General features: G+C 38.1%; 1 protein-coding gene across 6 annotated transcripts in view; it reads left to right on the forward strand.

Moving 5' to 3' along the window:
• The window catches only part of SEMA5A (semaphorin 5A), a 325,269-nt gene extending 305,213 nt beyond the window's left edge, over positions 1 to 20,056 (forward strand). For all 6 annotated transcript variants that reach the window (XM_021386099.1, XM_021386098.1, XM_021386095.1 and 3 more), the window contains 5 exons: positions 2,742 to 2,912; positions 7,757 to 7,912; positions 11,414 to 11,461; positions 13,699 to 13,910; positions 15,291 to 20,056. In XM_021386099.1, the coding sequence (XP_021241774.1) occupies positions 2,742 to 2,912; positions 7,757 to 7,912; positions 11,414 to 11,461; positions 13,699 to 13,910; positions 15,291 to 15,410 (707 nt within the window). In that variant the 3' untranslated portion in view covers positions 15,411 to 20,056. The remainder of the gene's footprint in view (positions 1 to 2,741; positions 2,913 to 7,756; positions 7,913 to 11,413; positions 11,462 to 13,698; positions 13,911 to 15,290) is intronic.

A 20,327-nucleotide genomic window follows, 5' to 3' on the forward strand; every position in this document is an offset into this window, starting at 1 on the left:
TGCTGGGTGTCACATCAGTCTCTTCATTATTGATCGCCTGTGGATAGACAGCCAGCAGCAGTTTCAAATACATGCACATTTTGTAATTTTCATTCTTGTCCACTGAAAATTATGTAGAAAATGTTGGTGATCACTGTGTCTGTTTGCAGACAATTTATCTTCTATCTAGGCAATTTGTGGCTGACATTTGATTTCATAAAGGTCTATATACTGCACCAGGAATCCATCTGATGATTTATTTGACTTAGTAGAGAATCATTTTAAATTTAAAAATTAAAAAGAATGAAAAGAAGGAATATCTGGAAAGATAAAGCTTGATATCTGATGAAATGAGTTGCTGGTTAACAGCTTCTTTTATTTGACATTATTTATAAAAAAAAAAGAGAGAGGACAAGTTCTGATTAAAAGATGTCATGTCTTGTCTTGAAATTGTTACACAATTGCATAGTATATTTCACCAGCACTGAAGACTAATAACTTGTGGCTTTGGTAGGTATGAGCTTGAATAATACCACATTACCAGAGTTATCACAGATATTTGTTTTCCATTGGCTATATGAGTGAATATATGAGAAAATAAGTCAGGCACTGTACTGAGATGTAGTATTTATTTATGATAGGTAGTGTAAAACTCTGTCATACATCTGTGTAGCTAGATTATTTGGCTGATAAAAATTTCCTGGAAGAAAAAAATATAGTAGCCATTGAATTCCTTAATAATCAAAATAATATACTCTGTATATATCCCCAGATTGCCAAAATCCAGTCTGACCAGTCAGAGGCTAGATACGTTACTTGCAAGAGTTTTTACTTCTACATACAGAGAGTGCCATCTCTTTGCTTTCTTGATTGATTGAATAATGTTATAAAAATACAGAGAATAAAATGATTTATATTCAACAACTTTGCTTACAGGGTTAGGATGCTAACAGCCTTAGATATGCACTTGTGAATTAGTCTGATTAGCACATGAGAACCTGAGGGTTTGCTGTGTCTGAACTTACATTCTTAAATGCACATATAGGTTTCAATATCAAAATAACTACATTCTCCTACCTTGTTTTGTCACTGTTGCAGTCTTTGCATGGAAATCATTCTATTTGGCTCACCAGATGCATTTGTGGTATACAATGCAACCAAACTGAGTCTTTTTTTAACATTTTATACTGTCTCCATCTTAAGATTAGATTTGGAACTTCCTCTGTGCTTGTAAGAGATAATCATGAAATAGCTTTTCAGTAAACCAATGGAAATGATTTTACTCCTTCAGAAGCTCTTTGATTAATTGGATGGAAAGAATCAAAACTAGTCACTGGAAAATGATTTGGAAACTCTAGTGACAATCTTTCAATGAAGCGCAAAGTCAGGTCTTACAAGGAATGTCCTAAATGAGTGCACTGCAAAAATTGTGAACAGAAAATGTGTACTTACTTTGTATTCTTAAAAGCAGTGAATATTAAATTTTTCTCTCTGCTACTCTGAGTGATGGAAGGGAACAAATGCAAATGCTATGTGCTCTTCAGGATCCTGTAGTAAAAAAGCTTTACCAGTAAACTGCCATTATTACACATAAGATCTCTTCTATTAATATCAGTTAAATTACACGCACTGTAATTCTTTTGATTGGGTGGAAACATGGCAAATCAATTCCTTACTTAAGTAATAAGAAGGCAAATGTAAACACTTGGAATAGTGGTTTGAAAAGAAATTTATTTTTTGCAAGATGTGAATATTTTGAAAAGTTTTTTTTTCTTTTTTTCTGAAAATTGAAAGAGAAGTTAAGAAAATACTGAGGCTATTTGGAAAGGAGAATGTATGCCTGACTTTTTCTTGTGGCTGCAGAGAGAAAGACTTTGACGAATGGGACAAATAGGGCTATAAATGACAGAAATACACCCTGGAACAACAACTTTAAGGACAGAGGCTGCATTAGACCCAGTTTGGTGAAGACAATTAGGTGAACTTTCATTAAGGCCATGTTTTGAAAGCTCTCTTAGAAATGGGGCTCCTGTGATATCCAGCCTACTTTTCAGAATAACCTTTTGAAAACTCTGTCCGTAGGGGAAGAAGAATTTGACATACCCAAATCAGTAAATACTAATGGATTTTAATTATTTGAAAGTAGCAACTCCTTTTTGACATTCCTCTCTTGCTTTTTGAAACTACTGGCATCATTCTGCCAATGTTATCTACTTTAGAGCTATGGAAAGACTGTAGAGGCCCATCAAACCCTAAAACTGTGTTTGATCAACTGAAATGGATTGTACAGCTAAAGCAGTCCCACTTGGGTTATGAAAGAAAATCTGGATTATGTAGTCTTCTTTTTTGTCTGTTTTGGGGCTATGTTTTATTTTGTGATTGAAAATTTACTTTGGGCTTATAGCACTTCTGCTAAACAAGCTTTGTTATTTTATTTCTTCACAAATGAAAAAAGAAGAAACAAATGAAATTAGTTTCACCTTAAAACTATTATGCTACTCTCTGAAGGTGTACTATGTGAATGAGTAACGTTGTTAGATTTCCCAATATACCACTGGCTTTTTAAAGATGTGAATTTAGTCATTTTATGATATGGTATCATGATACGGTATGGATTCAATTCATTGGCTTACATTCAGTAGGAAATAAAAATGTCCACTAATTTCAGTAGGCTATGAATTAGATCCACAAAATATGAAAAGACTGGATTATGTCATATCACACAATAATATGGGATAATATCATATTTTGTGTCTTTCCAGTGGATGGAGGCTGGTCTTGCTGGTCATCTTGGTCAAAGTGCTCAGCAACTTGTGGAGGAGGGCATTACATGAGAACCCGCTCCTGCACCAATCCTGCACCGGCATATGGAGGAGATATTTGCCTTGGCCTGCACACTGAAGAAGCCCTCTGCAACACGCAGCCGTGTCCAGGTATAGCAAATCAGCACACGCAGCTTTCTTCTTTGTGTGCCACAGGGCACATCATTTACAGTTGAGCAACATAACGTTCCTTGATCTATTATTTAGGAGGAAATCGTTTCTCTCTTTTATTAAGTGCACAATCAGCTCTTACATGCTATGATCAGTGTAAATTAAATTTAGGGACACCAAAAAGAACAAGAAAGGCTTCTACAGGTACCTCAATCAGAAAAGGAAAGTCCAGGAGTGCGTACACCCCCTAGTGAGTGACACAGGCTGGTAACAACGGACAAAGAGAAGGCTGAGGTACTTAACAATTTTTTTTGCCTCCATCTTCCCTGATAACTGCTCGCCACACAGCCCTCACACATTTGGTTTGGTAGGAGGGGATTGGGAAAGCAATGTCCTTCCCACTTTAAGTGAAGATCACATTTGTGACCACCTGAGGAACCTGAACATCCACAAGTCTATGAATCCCGATGAGGTGCATCCCAGAGTCCTAAGGGAATTGGCTGAGGTGGTTGCCAAGCCACTCTCAATGATATTTGAAGTCATGGCAATCTGGTGAAGTCCCTGGTGACTGGAAAAAAAAGGTAACATCACACCCATTTTTAAAAAGGGTAAAAAAGATGATCCTGGGAACTACCGACCTGTCAGTCTCCCCTCTGTGCAGGGGAAGATCATGGAACAGATCCTCCTGGAAGCAATGCTAAGGCACACAGAAGGCAGGGAGATGATATGGGAGAAACAACATGGCTTCACCAAGGGCAAATCCTGCTTGACCAACCTGGTGGCCTTCTATGATGGTGTCACTGCATCAGGGGACAAGGGAAAAGTCACTGATGTCATCTATCTCAACTTCAGTAAGGCCTTCGACGCAGTACCCCACAACATCTTTCTCTCCAGTCTGGAAAGCTATGGATGTGATGGGCAGACTGTTTGAAGGACGAAGAACTGGCTGTAGGATCGAGTCCAGAGAGTGGTGGTTAATGGCTCAGTGTCTGGATGGGGATTGATGATGAGTGGTGTCTTCCAGGGCTCAGTGCTAGGGCTGATGCTCTTTAATGTCTTCATCACTGACATCGACAGTGGGCTCAAGTGAACCCTCAGCAAGTTTGCTGATTACACCAAGCTGTGGGGTGCAGTTGACACACCTGAGGGACCGGATGCCATTCAGAGGGACCTAGACAGGCTTGAGCAGTGGACCAGGTGAAGCTCATGAGATTCAACAAATCCAAGTGCAAGGTCCTGCACCTGGGTTGAGGCAACCCCCATTACCAGTACAAACTGGGGGATGAAAGGATTGAGTGTAGCCTTGCCAAAAAAGACCTGGGGGTACTGGTGGATGGCAAGCTGGACATGAGCCAGCAATGTGCTCTTGCACCCCAGAAAGCCAACTGTATCCTCGGCTGCATCAAAAGTTGCATGGCCAGCAGGGTGAGGGAGTTGATCCTGCCCTTCTGCTCTGCACTGGTGAGGCGTCACCTGGACAACTGCATCCAGATATGGAGTCATCAGTACAGGAGAGACATAGACGTGTTGGAGCGCATCTAGAGGAGGACCACAAAGATGATCTAAGGAATGGAACACCTCTCCTATGAGGACAGTCTGAGAGAGCTGGGGCTGTTCCACCTGGAGAAGAGAAGGCTGTGAGGTGACCTGATAGTGGCCTTTCAATATCTAAAGGGGAGCCACAGGAAAGAAGGGGAGAGACTCTTTAGGAGGATCTATGGCGATAGAACAAGATGAAATGGCTTCAAGCTCAGGGAGGATAGATTTAAGTTAGATATAAGGAAAACGTCTTTTACAATGAGGGTGGTGAGGCACTGGAACAGGTTGCCCAGTGTTGTGGATGATGCCCCATCCCTGGAGACTTTCAAGGTGAGGCTGCATCAGGCCCTGAGCAAGCTGATGTAGCTGTAGGTGTCCCTGTTCATTGGGAGTTGGACTAGATGGCCCTCAGAGGTCCCTTCCAACTCTAAGGATTCTGTGATTCTAAATAGTATAATAGCAGAATATGGCGTATAGAAGACCACCTCTTCCTTCCTTGTTTGAACATTACACTAGAATTACAATTAAAATTGCTACATTCTGCTTCTGAATGAACTGAAATAGTGTAATATTTGAAGTAGTTCTTGCAACAGATTGGGAAACTTCTAATAGCAATATCCCAAAGAAATGCCTTTGTTATAATACTAAACATTCACAGCAATCAGATTGCTGAGATTGCATATTCAACAGCATGCATATTACAAGGTCTTTCAAGTAGATAATGCTTTATATTAACCTTTGTTTAAGCCCTGTTTTCATATAAAATGGAAAGCATGCTTTAATGCTCTTTGTAAAATAAATTCTTCATCTTTGGATGTTAAGGGGCAGAGACTTCATATTTTCAAATCGCTGCAAAGTACCTGGTAAATGAAATGTCTCAGCACTCCTGGTGGTTGTATAATGTTATGGATCATGACCTTTTCCTTAACTCTGCTTTTTGAATGATATTAAAGGAACCTGAATTTTTAGTGAAACTTAAGTCAAAAGTAGAGAGTAAAAAAGAAAAAGAGTGAAAACACAGTAGGAGAGTTTGTTTTCTTTTATAGCTGATTAATGGATTATAGGCAACACTAAAAGGAAATAGATAGCTTCAAGGAACTCCATTGCCAGGTTCTGTCTTTGGTTTAATGATGACTGCTAGATTTCATGGCAACATTTTTGACTCATATGATGATGTTGTGTAAGTGAAGGCACAAGCCCCATGAATTTGAATTTATAGGTCCTATTACCTGTGCTGAACCATACTTTCAGTTTATTTCCTTTTCCAGGCAATGCACGATTCAAAAAAATACACAGAAATCAGTTGATTATTTTATTTTTCAAGACATATATCATATATTTGTACTTAGCTACCTTGGGATCCTTAAGGCATCTTTAAAAGGTCAGAGCAAGTGTGTTCATTGTGCTATTATTGTAGCTATTTCTCTTGCATTTATTTTCTAGTGACATTTTTCTAGAAATGAGAGTTTTCAAATGTTTATAAATAATCTCTTCATCTTGTTTTTGACTGCTTGTTACTCAAGTTTTGGAATAGATAGTGGGTGAAGGAGGTTGGTTTCAGTTTGGTTCAAGAAAGTGAAATTTTTATAAAGCAATAAAATTTCAGAGTTCAAAGCATATATCTCAAATTACTGTGATTCTTATTATTTTATTTCAGTCTCACTGAAAATTTGCCGTAGATTTTGGAAAGAATTAGATGTGAGAATGGCCCTTGCCTCATGTGTGCACTGTAGATTTCACAACTTTTTTACTGCTCTTATTTCATATTGGTCTGGTACAAAAATGACCCCAGTGCTACCCATGTCAGGTTTGGGCAGACTCCTGCATCCCTGCACAGCCATTTTGCTGTGGTAAAGATCATACAGCCAGTTATTGCTGCTGGAGCAGATCTGGAAATACCTTTGATAACATTTGCTGCTTGAGTGACATGTTTAATATAGTGCTACTTGGAATCTAGGAACCACCAACCAGCACAGAAATGTATATGGAAATTATTTATAATGTTTCTTAGGTTATGAAAAAAGATTTATTGGCATTTGAAATAGTACTTTTTTGGCAAAAGAGAACTAGCAGAAAATTAAGATTTCCTGAATCTTGATACCAGAGATTTTTTAAGGATATGGAAGGTTTATGGCAAATCCAACTGAAAATATACAAGTGTGCACTAAAAACATACCAGTCTTGTGTCTGCAAAATGCATTGTTTCCTCATGCTTCATTTTGAAAGCTGTATCACCATGTTTGTTTTTTTTTTCTTTTAATTTATCTAAATGCAATCGCATAAATATGAGAGGAAGTGCTGTACTATTGATCTGTAGTGTTTTATAGGCTGCTTATCTCTAAGTGTAATCAGTTGCAAGGATGTCTGTAATGTATTGAATAAAGTAGTATTTTATATGTAAAGTATTCACAGCTGCTGTAAGAGGGGAAAATATATTCTGTTCTTGAACTTCTAATTCACACATGCAAATAATGGATAAAGAATCGAGCATTTAGAAGTAATGGTGTAGTCATGCATGGAAGAAATTTATGACTTTACAGACTAGTGGCCTCATCATTCTGAGCTTCACCCAGGGATCTTCTAGGAACTACTTGGAGTTAACCTAGTACCAAAGGCCAGCCAAAACTCTGTAGGATAGACGAGACAACTGAGTAAACCTTGCCATGTTAGAGGTGAAAATCAGCTCCAGATTACACACCTCTCCAGTCCGCCCTCTCTTTTCCATTCTCATGACTTTTACAGAGAACTGAGGCTGCAAATAATTTATGAGATCTCTTCTATCTACCGCAAAGAAATGGTCCTGAAATTAAAAATAAACAAACAAAAAAAAAAAACACCACACAAACCTACAAGATGCTGCTGTTTAGCCATTTAAATAAACAATCTGTTTTAGACCTGAAATACATACTTCTATACTTGTTATTGCTACTTGTGAGGTACATAAAAAGGCAGTGTCATCATCCACCCTGAAGTCTGAAATAGACTCCACAAGAATAACTCTTTCAGTCACTGCCCTGGCGTCACTGCAGAATCCCTAACGCTTCACCATTCCACACACAAAAGGCAGTGGCAGAAGCCAAATCCATAATGCTTGGGTGACAATTTCTCCATCAAACTCTGTATTTTGGAAATCTTTTCCAGCTTGTCCAAACTGGCTTTGCTTGTATTGAATGAGCTATCCTACAATCGTTTGTATGAGCTGGAGTCCAGGCTTTCCGTCATTATTTAGGAAGATGACATATTTTGGTGTGCTCAAAGCATTTAATGGCAACAGCTGCGTGTGTGTCTCTTTCTGCCCATTGCAGACAGCTGGTCAGAGTGGTCTGAGTGGTCCGAGTGCGACTCATCTGGCATGCAGCTCCGTGTTCGTCAGTGCATTCTTTTGTTTCCTGTGGGCAGCCAGTGCACGGGCAACACCACAGAGAGCCGAGTCTGTGCTTTTGACTCCAACTTTATACCAGGTGAGATCAGTGTTCTTCTGGAAGGATTAATGAAATCTCTCAGCATTTCAAGAACAAAGCATAACACTGTCCCTACACAGAACTTTGGAAAACCAAGACCTGGAAAAGACTTTGCCTTTTTTCATCCAAAGAGCATTGGTCTACTATGTAGAGCTCATGTTGCTGGACATGGTGTCCTCATGAAAATCTGCTTTGTGGCACTTAGTGCTGTTAAGCTGTCCTTACTGCCACCACCCAGGATTGTGGTTATTCAGTGTCGCAGCATCCTGCAGGTCTTTCCATCCTATTTGTTAACAAAGTACATGAGTGAGTACAGATATCTAGAACTGGTTTACTTCTCATTTTAAGGTGTTCTTTAAACTGTGGGGATTATTAGAGAAATGTTTCTCTAGGTTTTGTGGTTTGTGTATGCAAGAGTAGGTGCTGGGGTAGTTAATCCAGAGATCATTTCATGAAGTCCCTTCGGTTAGTAACCACTTAGAAAGTTACATACTGCTTGCTGTGTCTCAGGTACTTAATCCCCCTGTGACTATTGGCAATCACATCAGTTATTATTCAATAGCATTTCTTAAAAGTTACAAATGTACTCTTAATAAATTAATCATAGCAGTCATTTAAATCCACACAACAGTATGGGTGGTCACATTGACAGTCATCTTTCTATCTAAGTACATAACAAAGTCAGCAGTCTATTCACAGACAGAAATTTATGTTTTCATGTATCATTTGCAATGGAATTTTGTTTGTTCACTGCAGCAACCTTTTCTCTTTGACTATGTAATATAGTACATTATAAAGAAGTAAAAAAATGTAAACGTTATTAATGGCTGATGCATAAACTTGAGGAATACATTCTTTTACTCACAAATACTAATTTTTCCCTCCAAAACCAATGTGAAAAATGTCAATGTGAAAGCAAAAACTCCTACATTGTATTTTCCCCTTTTTCTCATGGTCTTGAAGCAGCTCAGTTAATTTTCATATTCTGTGAATCCTCCACTTAATCCCACATAAGCTCTACATATGGTGTTGGAAAATATGCATTTTCAGAGTATGAAATGAAGGATGTTAGATGAGTAAGTAGCATCCACCTCTTCTCTGGCACTCTGTTTTTTTTTGCCATTTCCCCTCAAATTACCCATATCACAGTAGATGAAGTTATGGCCATTACACTCACTTTACGCAAGCTTGCTTGCTTTCTTGGGACCTTTCAGTTCACTTTCCCTCTTCAAAGTCTTCATACTCAGAGTTCTCGCTCTTCCAACTTCTATTTCCTTTTCTACTTCTCCTCAGTGCTCTCCCCAGCTTCTAAGCTGGCATGTCTACCCTCACATTGTCTCCTCATAACTGCTTTTCTTAACTCTGCTCTTCTACAGAACATAATGCATATGGAGTGATTCTGGCATAGTGCAAAAATGACTCCTCCTTGCCATTGTTGCTACTCTTCCTAGAGTTAATCCTTATCAACATTACCTTACAGAGCCTTATGCATTTCTGGCATTTTTTTTTCTGCTTTTTGGTTGGATTGTGAATTAATAGCCTTGACAGACAGAGTACACTACCAGCTTTTAACTAGCGGTGAGAATATTGTTCTGTCAGGTCTATTACTTTTGAAAATAATGTTGATATAACAGGTGAAGAAAGGTAAAAAATAAAATAAAATTGCAATCCACTTTAGTAGAAGCCTGTGGTATGTTAGGTATGTAGAAGTCATAACACTTTGTTTCGCATCGCATAATATGCTAAAGTATCTTTTGGCAGAAACCTCCAGCTGGAGAAGAGATTAATTTTAAAACCAGAGCCATTAATATAGTATTTGCTCCTCTCCTCTTTTTCCATCAGGACTGCCTTAGCATTTCTAATCCTTTTTCCCCAGAATCATGCTGCAAGAACATCTTTCAGAGCTGAGTCTCAACAGATTCAAATTTTAAACTTACTTTAACAGAAAAAAATTGAGACTCATTTTCCATGCATTCTTGAAGCTGTCATAATGTCTGTCTCATTTATCAGTCCTTTCCACTATCAAGCATTTTTAGTATTCATAGAAGAATACTAATGGCCACACAGATTCAGAGCAGAAGTCTATCTTGCCCAGTTCCTGACTCCAGCAGTTGCTATGATACCTAGGAAAGAAGTGAGACAAGAGCATATCATTCCCCTCCTGCTTCCCTGTATTTTTCCAGTCTTCAACTACCTTCATGAGAGTTTTTAAACCTGATATGATTGGTCTGTTTGATGCCCTGAAATGATTGTCTCTCCAAGATGTTAACTGGGTTTTTTAGATCTTCCTTGCATATTGGATCATCTTGTGGAGGCGAGGTGGAGAGGCTACTTTGCTATTCCTCATGAAGAAGCCATTGCATTCCAGTGGCCATCATTGCTGCCCTTCTTTCAACTGTTTCTTCTGATACTAAAGGCATTCTGAGATGAAAAAAAAACAGAGTTGCATGCTGTGCTCGGATTGTGGACAGCGTATGGATTTGTAGAGACCCATAATTCTTATTTCCTGTTTTACTCGCTATCGCTTTCTTGGTTGTACCTAGTGTTTTGTTTGCCTTTGATTGCTTCTGAACACTAAGCTGATAGATATCTCATGAAACAATCTCATCTCACTCGTGGGTGGTAATGGTCAGCTCACAGCTATCATTTTATATGTGAAGCTAGAATTGTTTTCCACTCTACATTCTGATTCATTTGTTACAGTGCTGTAGAAGTGGTAACTTTCCTCCACTGTAGGAAGACTTTATTTTCCATCCTTTCCCTCATCCCCCGTAGCTTCTTTGTTTCTTAGGTAGCCTTTGACAAGGGATTTAAAACCATATCTTAAATCCAGTTGTGTTTCCTGCCTCATCCATATCCACATGATCACACGACAGAAAGGTTTGTAATGCAGGACTTCCTTTCACCAAATCCATGGTCCTTGAAGTAAAAAGTGGGAAAACTTGACTGCCAACCCATTTTTATTCAGTATTTATTCAGAATGCTTCCAAAGACAAAATGGTAAGGACATTGGGTGGAATCACATTTTATTATTTTACAATTGAGACTCATGAAATTGGCAGTAAAATTTTTGAAGATTTGCAATTTCCCTCTTTTCACATTAGTGCTAGATGTGACTTCTAGAAGTAATGAGCCTATTTGAACACAAGATAATGAAACCCTCATTAAATGTACCATTCAGAAATTCAACATTTTCTCAACATAGCTTACCTCTAAAAAGAATGTTTTCATCTACACTTCATCTTTTTAATTCAAGGAATGTTCTGAATCAGGAATTAAAAATATGTTACTGCTTTTTCTTTTGCTTGATAAACTAAAGAACCTGAAGATGTCAGGAACTTTTTTCTTAATTCCTCAACATCATAGGCACAATCTTTTTAACTTTGAATTTGGAACAAATGTAGTAGAATATGTTTTTTAAATCCTTCCTGGATCAATCAAATTAGTCGATCTCTGTTATTTTTTTTCACCATGGAATAAGTAGTGTATTTGTTTTTCTAGAAATATCAGTGGCACGATCCAGCAGCATAGAAGAAAAACGATGTGGCGGTAAGCTTTTCAGTTCTATCTGTATATTAAATGCTGAAATATTAATTCCTTTTTCTATTTGTTTCCCATATTGCACGAGTTTTATTCCAACTTCTAAATGCCACATTCTCATTATTTACACTTGGTCCAGAAATAGAGGTGATAGGGACATAGTTACTGCAAGATTGCTCACTGAACATCCAGATGCCATTTCTGACCTTTGAGACAAGAGTATGTATTAATCGACTTTTTTTCCTTTACTTTTCTCCTGCTCCTTTATGTCAGTCACGCTTCTTATCCCAAGAACAAGTTCCCATTATAAGCTAGTTTTTATTAGGTCAAAATTTGTTAGGTTGCTGCATCTTTTGCAGAACAATAATTTCACATAATAATTTCTCTTTGAGAATCCAAATGAATAGCAGAGAGCCAGCCTGCTAACCCCTTTAATAGCTCAGACCATCTGGGACTCATATTCAGCTTTGCTGCCAAAGACATAACTAAAGAGTAAAAAAAAAGTTCCTTCCATCCCAGAAAGTCCTGATGCTAGCAAAACAAATATTGAAAGAGAAAACTAAATTGTTGAAAAAAAAAAATCTAAAAGTGAGAAGAAGAAAAAGGAAAAATGATTTTTTTTTCTGCTGAGCTATCACGCTTAGTCTGTGTTGTCAGGGTAGTAGCTGCGGCCAGTTTTAGTATTCTTCCATTCATAGACAAGCTGTGTTTTTAACCTAGTAAGGGACAACGAAAACACAAGGGTTATGCAGAAGCACTAGCGTGCATGGTAATGTGTTATGGGAGTCTGGGTAATGCAGTTTGATTTTTTCTTAATTAGCAATGGAACTCTGAAAACATTCTGCCAAGTTCTAAGACAATGGGAAACTCTCACACAAGTGTAGATGGATATTTCAGTAATAATTTATGTATTGGGGCAGCCAGCCTAGTCACCTAAATATTAGATTGTGTTCCTTTGTTCCCAGTAGGCAAGTAAAGATCCTACCTTAGGGATTTGCCAAAAACGGGACCCATGTGTTGGCCCACTTTTCTGTTTTACAGTGAAAAAGATCTAACGCTTTTCAGACTAGTGCCGGTATTTCAATTTAAAATCAGTTTCATGTGCACAACCACAAACAAATTTTTCGTAATGTTAAGGTGAAGTTTCCAAATGATATTTCTTTCTTAATCAAAAAACATGCCTCTAGTTAGAAATGAGAGTGAAAAGCAGTATAACTTGTTTATTTCCAACTAATCTTATGTATGCCACATCTGCCCCAATATGTCTGCCCAATAACATTAGGCAGCACTTGTGTTTTAGATTTTCTTCTGAAGTTTCATGCAGTAATGAGCCATCTCTGTGTTGTAGGTAGGGAGGGTTTCCCATAGTGTGATCCCAGAGTATCTTCAAAGGGCAGAGCGGACAGGGAAGGCCTGGGTGAACAGTACTGTATTCTGGCAGCACGCTCTGGCTGCTATGGTTAAAAAGCACACTGAGATTTAAAGAGTTTCTTTCTCTCCTCTGGGACAGTTTCCCCTGGGACATTTTCCCCTGAAACACTACTGTTTTTCCCTCATTTCCCCCTCACATTGAGAAAAAGTTCTGAAGGCTGGAGAAGGGAACAAATTGGCCATATATCAAAGATTCAGGAACAGTGAGAACCTGCAACAGTCAAGGCAGGGGATTTGAAAGGAGTATGCCACTGTGTCTGGGACAGACACCAAATAAGGGGTATGCTGAAAACATTTTAAGGGAAGCAGGTTTGTGATCGAAAGATAACAAGATTTTATTTGTTCTGCCTCAAGTCACTCTATATAATACAAAGGACTGGAAGAGCAACAGAGGAAATGATAATGTTGCTCATTGGACATAAGTCATGTCCATTATATACATAATTTATATATAAAAATGTTTTGCCATAGAGTATGCAGAAAGAAATTTAGCTGGATTTTTCAAACTCTTAAAAAAAGCAATTCATTCTTCTACTGTTTGGGTTCTCATCTTGACTAAGCATCTTTCAGAAATCCCAGTCTTAACACTTGCAGAGATTTATGGAGATGTAAGATTCTCATAATGATCCCTTCAGGGAAGTACAATGAATTTGCTACTGTAGGGATAAACCTAGCAAAGGAGACGTTTCTGGGAAATGCATGAAATTTCCCTTATCATTATTTGAATCAAGTACTTTTCTATGTTCTTCCTCAAACTTAAGTTTTTATTGCTATTTCCTTTGCAATAAGATTGTTTTCTTCTGTCCACTATGCAGAGTTCAATATGTTTCACATGATCGCCGTGGGATTAAGTAGCTCAATACTTGGTTGCCTTCTTACTCTGCTTATTTACACTTATTGCCAACGATATCAACAACAGTCCCATGATGCAACTGTCATCCATCCAGTGTCACCAGCTCCTCTAAATACCAGCATCACCAACCATATCAACAAACTGGACAAATATGATTCTGTAGAAGCCATCAAGGTGAGAATTAGGCTGGGAGCTATCTATTGCACAACAAATGGTCCTATACAACAATTCTTCTGTGTCTGACAAATTTTAATTGCTAGTTTTCTGCACTGGCATTTGCACGCAAATTTTGTTGATTGTCAATGATGAAGATAGATTTCACTTTAAGTATTGTAGTTACAGATCCCTTCCTTTGTCAATCTCTATTACGTAGCAGTCTAGATTTGTGTGTAGGCAGAATTTATACAGCGGCACCTTTTCCTGTAAGAAACCAGACCACTACTCAAGGTTATTGTTGTGGTTTTTTTCGTAACTGCATTCTATAGTCTCTTGTTGAAGAAGTAAATATGGCTATTGACAATCATCATAATATATATTGAAGATAATCCTTCGGTGCCAATGATATGGTGTCAAGGGCACTATTGATCTTCCTGCACTATGTCTTTATACAGGAAATGTATTCAGTTAATAAATAGTGGGTCAGACTCTCAGGTAATGTTCATACCCCAGATATTTGATTAATGAACAGTACTGATTTACCTTAGATGAGAATCTGGCATGGTACCTACATCATATGACCATTGCTCCGAAACGGCTTTTTTTATGACCTTATAGAAAAACTCTGCTGTTTGGATCCACTGAATTAAGGAAGAATGAGCATTCTGGAAGTACTTAGCACAGTATCTTCAGATTATGCAGTTCATTAATGCAGCTGTGAAGCTTTTTGTAAATGATTATATTTCTTAAATACTACCCAGAAAATCTTATTTTTAATTTCTGCATTTTTATTTCTAATTAAAGATATTTTAAGAAATTGTCTTAAAAATTCAAGAAAAGTCTAGGTGTTGGAATCAGTGGAATCAGCTTATACATACCTAGCTTAAGGCTTTTTCAAATCCCCCTGAACAGTTCTCTGGATTGTTACTAGACAAGCAAAATCTTTAAAAAATCTTGAAAAATCACTTTAAAAAAAAATGAGATGCGCACTTCTAAAACCTCCAGAAATGTTTCCTTTGTATTGCCTTGGAAAATTAAGTAATAAACGTAGTAGAAAGAAAATAATTCTTATTCATTAAAAGTATGAAGAGTGAATAATTCTAACAGCAACTGAATATGTATGATTAGAATGTATATTTTTTTACCAAAAAAAAAAAATGTTATAATATTGGGGGAAAAATCTATAGCTTTTTTTACAGTAGAACTTTTTTGTCTAAAAACGTGATTATGTAAGTAAGCAGACATATGCAAATACAAGTAGATACTTCTAAATGCATTTTTGACTGACTGACATTTCATGACCGTTTGCCACAAAAATTGTCTGAATGAAATAACACGCAGGGGCTCCTTTCATTCTGTCCCTCCCATTTTCTTCTTTTCTTTCTTATTTTTCCCCAGGCATTTAACAAAAACAACCTGATTCTGGAGGAGAGAAACAAATACTTCAATCCACATCTCACTGCAAAGACTTACTCTAATACCTATTTTACAGATTTCAATAATTATGATGAATACTAATGGGCTTGTGTGTTTTCTGGCCTCCTGTAACTCCCCAATCCCCAAGGCCTGTGCTACATGACTGCTCATGTGATTGAGGCTTCAGAGATGAAGTTCAGAGACATTTCAAGCACGATCCAAGCCGTCAATGTCCCATTGCTGCCAAATGCCCAGAACACCTGTTTGTGACATGCTGTTTTCTCTGCAAAGTGAAAGGTTGGCCTTTGGTGTCGGGTACAGCTGTAGCCCCTTGGTGTTGCTGAACCACTCATGAGGAACATGTCGCTTTGCTGTTTCATAAGCATTCAGTCAGATTTCTCTGACAAGGGACTAAGCAATTCTTGTTACCCCTTAAAACTGCTCCAGGAGTACAAATGCAATTTTCTTTTTAGGCGTTGTCTTTTATTTCCATGAGGTTTGACAAGGGAGCTATGCTGTTAGCCACAGAGCCCTCTCTGCATCCTCCTGAAGCTCACATCGCCACAAAGATCTTGCAGGGTGTTGAGAAGAACAGCAAAAAGAAGCGTGGTGGTTTAGCAATGCTCTGCAGCAGCACCAGGCTCTGTAGGGCTCATCTTCCAGGGCTGCAGATCACTCAAGCTGTAGTTCAGCTGTTCAGAGGGAGGAGACTAAAGCTGTACTGAGGGATATGATCTTGTAATGAAACTGGAAAGCTTCAGGGTAGGTGGTTTCCAAATGTGAGCCAAAACTGGTCACAGAAAGCCTTCACACCGTTTGGTTGAATTTTGGGGGTGGTGGAAGGGCACATCCTGCAGGGAGATCAAGACAGGAGGGCAAATGGGAAAGGCAAGCGGAAAGGCCTGCTCGACTGCTGGGGTGGTGGTGGCCTACAGACAGGCCAGGTAAGGGAAGATGCGACCGCACCACCATTTGTGTGCTGTCTCAGGCACTGGGGGCACATTGGCATAATCTGTAGAGCTGCTTTCCTCTATCTGGCTCTTATTTTATATGCACGTCTTTGACAAAACAAAGCATCATCAGAAAACGCAGATGTATTTGCAAAGCATTGTCTCATCTTACTGTCGTGTCTGGCCCACGCTAACCAGCCCCTAAAGGAACCTTCTTATGGTATTTTAAGTGAGTATCTTGTTGGACTTAATTGATGTAAATATTTAAAATCCCATTTCAGTTTTAAATTAACAGTTTTAGTTCCTCTTGTAGTGGCAGGTGAGGAAACACAAAGGATTTTTGTACCATTTTTTTCTTTGTTCTGTCTGTCTTCACTCACATTCATGACGATGTTATTTCTTGTGCTGAAATTCCAGATGTAGAACTTAAAAGAAAAGGGCAGGGATTTGGGCCAGATTTTCCAAAATTCTTAATAGCAAGACAGCATTTGCTCTTCTCAGAAGCTTGTGAAAAGAACTTAAAAACAAATATTAAGGACTAAAGATTTAGGCTTTCTTGAGCATACTAGATGCAAAGATCATCCTACCAGAATGCTAGGAAGGTATGCAAAGAGAGGCAGACTGGAAATGTTTCCATTCCTTATTCGGTGCCCTTGATCATTCAGTTATGCTACAGTAGGCAAACAGAAGAAAATGTGCAGATTAGAATGATTAAAAACCATGTACAGAAAAACTACACAAAAAGTACCAAGAATATTGAGGCCGTGAGACTGCACTTAGGCACCACCTTGGTGGTCCAGCCACACCATGTGTATGGATGGCAATGAGCAACATTCTTGAATGGGGATAGGTCTGAATGTAGCACTATGCTTCCTATAAAATGAAAAAATGCAAAGCAAGTGGTCTTTGAAAAGCTGTACTGTAAAATGAACACACATTTACCATCTATGAAAATAATTAGGATGAGCTGCCGATTTTTTCCAGATGAATCGTTCTCCCTATTGCTAAAAGAAAGTTCTCCCACCCTTGCACGAGTTTATCTTTAGAAGGATTGATAACACCCATTCTATATATTTTATTATTGTTTTACTGTACATTAGATTTGATTTTCTGGGAAGAAATTACCTGATTGCCTTTAAGTAAGAGGACATTTTCTCTGCAAGAATATTCAGTGAAACAAACAGATGGGGGAAAGGCTCTCCAAATCACAAGCATGTCCAGTATTGGAATCAGTCTGTTCATGCCAAAAGATGAATTTTTACATTTCAGAATATTTTAAAAGTAAGATCTATATTGCTGCCACTGCCAAGAAGAAGCAGCACATGCATATACATGTGTGCACAACACTTTTCCTCTCTGCCCCTGTACTAAGAGCACATTAGTTTGGCTTATGGATTTTGTATTTAGACTATTAGTTATGAATCCAATATCTTAAAAATATTTGATGTATGTATTTTTATTTTAACCTTTTTAATAAAATTTATCTGAAATAAGATTAAAAGATCTTTAGTAGATTAAGGCACACTTATCTTTACAGTGATTTGTCTTCCTTTCATGAATAGATATATATGTTAATGTGTTATATATGCAATGATAATACTCTAGGTTAAGACTGCATGATCATAGGTAGAAGTGCATTTGGCAGATGCTCGATCTGCTCACACTTCCGTCTCCCAGAGGACTGTTGCAGCTATTCAGATTTCTGACCAACACATATGTGATGTAATCTAAAAATCACACCAACTTGTCAGAAAAGTGTTCCTTTTAAACATTTTTTTGTCATTTAGCTTCTTAAATTACGTTATTTTACATCTCATGCAGAGGTATATTCAAAATTCTAACTAAAGCAGTTTTAAGTCTGATTTTCACATTCCTTCAGGGTAAATGTGGTGTTTTAATGAAAATTTTAAATCACTTCCATGAGAAAAATACGATTGCAAGGTCTCCTCATCAATCTAGACTCTGAGAGAACAGGTTGTAAAGCCATTAGATTTTTGTGTCCTAGGTAATTTTAGAGGACCCCGGGGTGCACCAACTACATCAGTATTTTCACCTTCTGAGTTCTGTGCAGTTGCCCACATGGTTTAATACATCCTCCTCTACTATATAGAGCAAAGTGAGGTTTCTATTAAGTTTCAATTTACTTTATTTAACATTTTTTCAAAAATAGGCTACGCACTTTGGTGGAAAGCAGATTTCCACATGAAAGCTCTAACACTGTTTTGCCAAAAATGGAACAAAGTGGATACTTGCATGCCAGACTTGTTTAAGAGCTCTCAGACTTGCACAAGGGGAGAATTTGGTTCTTATATCATTGTTCTGTTCTTGGAAGGGGTAAACCAACTCCTTTCCCCCTTAGAATACCCCATATCCTTTTGCATGGCTAAAGTGATCTTTTCTGGATAAATAAGTATCGCCTCTGATGTCAATAATTAATATTACTAAGGCAGTTTTACACTGATTGCATAACTTGTAAAATGTTCTGGTTTGAACACAAACATTTGTGTAGGGAGATCACAATCCTCTGAGTAAATCTGTAATATTCCTTTCCGTGTAGCACTACTAGACTGAGGTGAGGAGGAAGCAGGACTGCTAGTCTGATCCTGCATAGTAAATACTGTCATTGGGTAATCCAAGTTAAAATTGTGCTGGAGTACATGTTTTGGGCTTCGTTTAGTCTGATGCACAGAGCACGTTCCTCAATTGCTTAGAAAATGGACTCCTGTGCTTGCAGATTTGATTTGAGTCTGATGACCTTTATGGCCACTTAAAATTACTTCAGGTGGAAGCTTTTTCAGCCATTTGCAGTCACCTGCTGTTGGAGCAGTGTGGTTTGGCTAAAACTAATCAAGAGATTTCTGACTGGAATTAGGGTTTTCTCAAGAGAAAAAGAGAGAATGGGGTTTAAATGGCTTTGATTTCCAGGCTATTAAGCAGTACTGATTAAAGTCTCAGATGGGTGTAGGACTCTGAATTCAGTTAGCCCTATCAGAATCCCACTAAAACCTCTGGGAAAATATCGTGCAGTGTACAAATCAAGAGCCCCCAAAGCACTTACATTAAGTGAAGAAAGTTCTCAGAGCATCTGAAGATATGACTATTCAAACCAGAAAACAAAGTAAGAGGTCCCAGATGCAACTAAAACAGTAATGAGAATAAATGCTTCAAGATTTTTTCCTCATGGTTATAGAATAAATATATTCACTTCTTTTAATGTGGGACCAGTTTTATTGAAATCAGCGCTACATACGCACATTCCTAAAGTTAATCGCACGCATAATGGCTTTGTTGTGTGAGATCAATTCTGTAAAAAGTTTGGTCCAAGTTCATCCTGCTTTGCTTGAGGCATGTGACCAATTTTTGGTTGCAGCTGCCACTGGCACCCTGTGTCTCATCAGGGAGACCATCCTTAGGCAGAGTCACAACCCAGACAAGGCTCATAGAGAGATACACTTACAATTTTCTCTGTCATTTAGATGCCTAAATGTAGATGGGCAAAAGCTAAGCTCTCGAGCGCAAGTATGATTTTTATGTGTTTACAGGATTGAGCCCAAAATATACTGCTTCTGCACAAATCCATTCACAGTACAAGATGGCCGCAGTAGTAAAGAAACAGATTCATTTAAATTGTTGACAAGCAAATCTGCATCTTGATATCAGGGAATTGATATGTGTTCATTGTGTGGGGGTATTTGAATTCATTCCTTTCTTTGCTAAATAAATAAATGATTAAAGAAGATACAGCTTGAGTTCATTTAAAAGCCATTCTTCCAAATAAAGGGTTTTGGGATCTGTGAATGTTTTGCCTTTCTTTCTCTCTTCTCTTTCTCCACAAAAATGAATCTTGTATGTAGTTGAAATGGCCTTTATACAGCTCTGTATAGTTGAATGAATGCTTTGCACTGTGTTGCCACGTGACAAGATTTTGGAACTGGGGTGATACGCAGAGGGAAATGTGCTAAGCAGGGAAGATTGACAAAAATTTCAACCCCAGCAGTAGCAAGAGTAGGTAGAAATGGAAACAGAAGTGTGGAAGAATATGACTGATGGCTTGGCAAATCCATGAGGA

The sequence above is a fragment of the Numida meleagris genome, chromosome 2 (genome assembly GCF_002078875.1).
Source record: "Numida meleagris isolate 19003 breed g44 Domestic line chromosome 2, NumMel1.0, whole genome shotgun sequence".
Taxonomy (NCBI): domain Eukaryota; kingdom Metazoa; phylum Chordata; class Aves; order Galliformes; family Numididae; genus Numida; species Numida meleagris.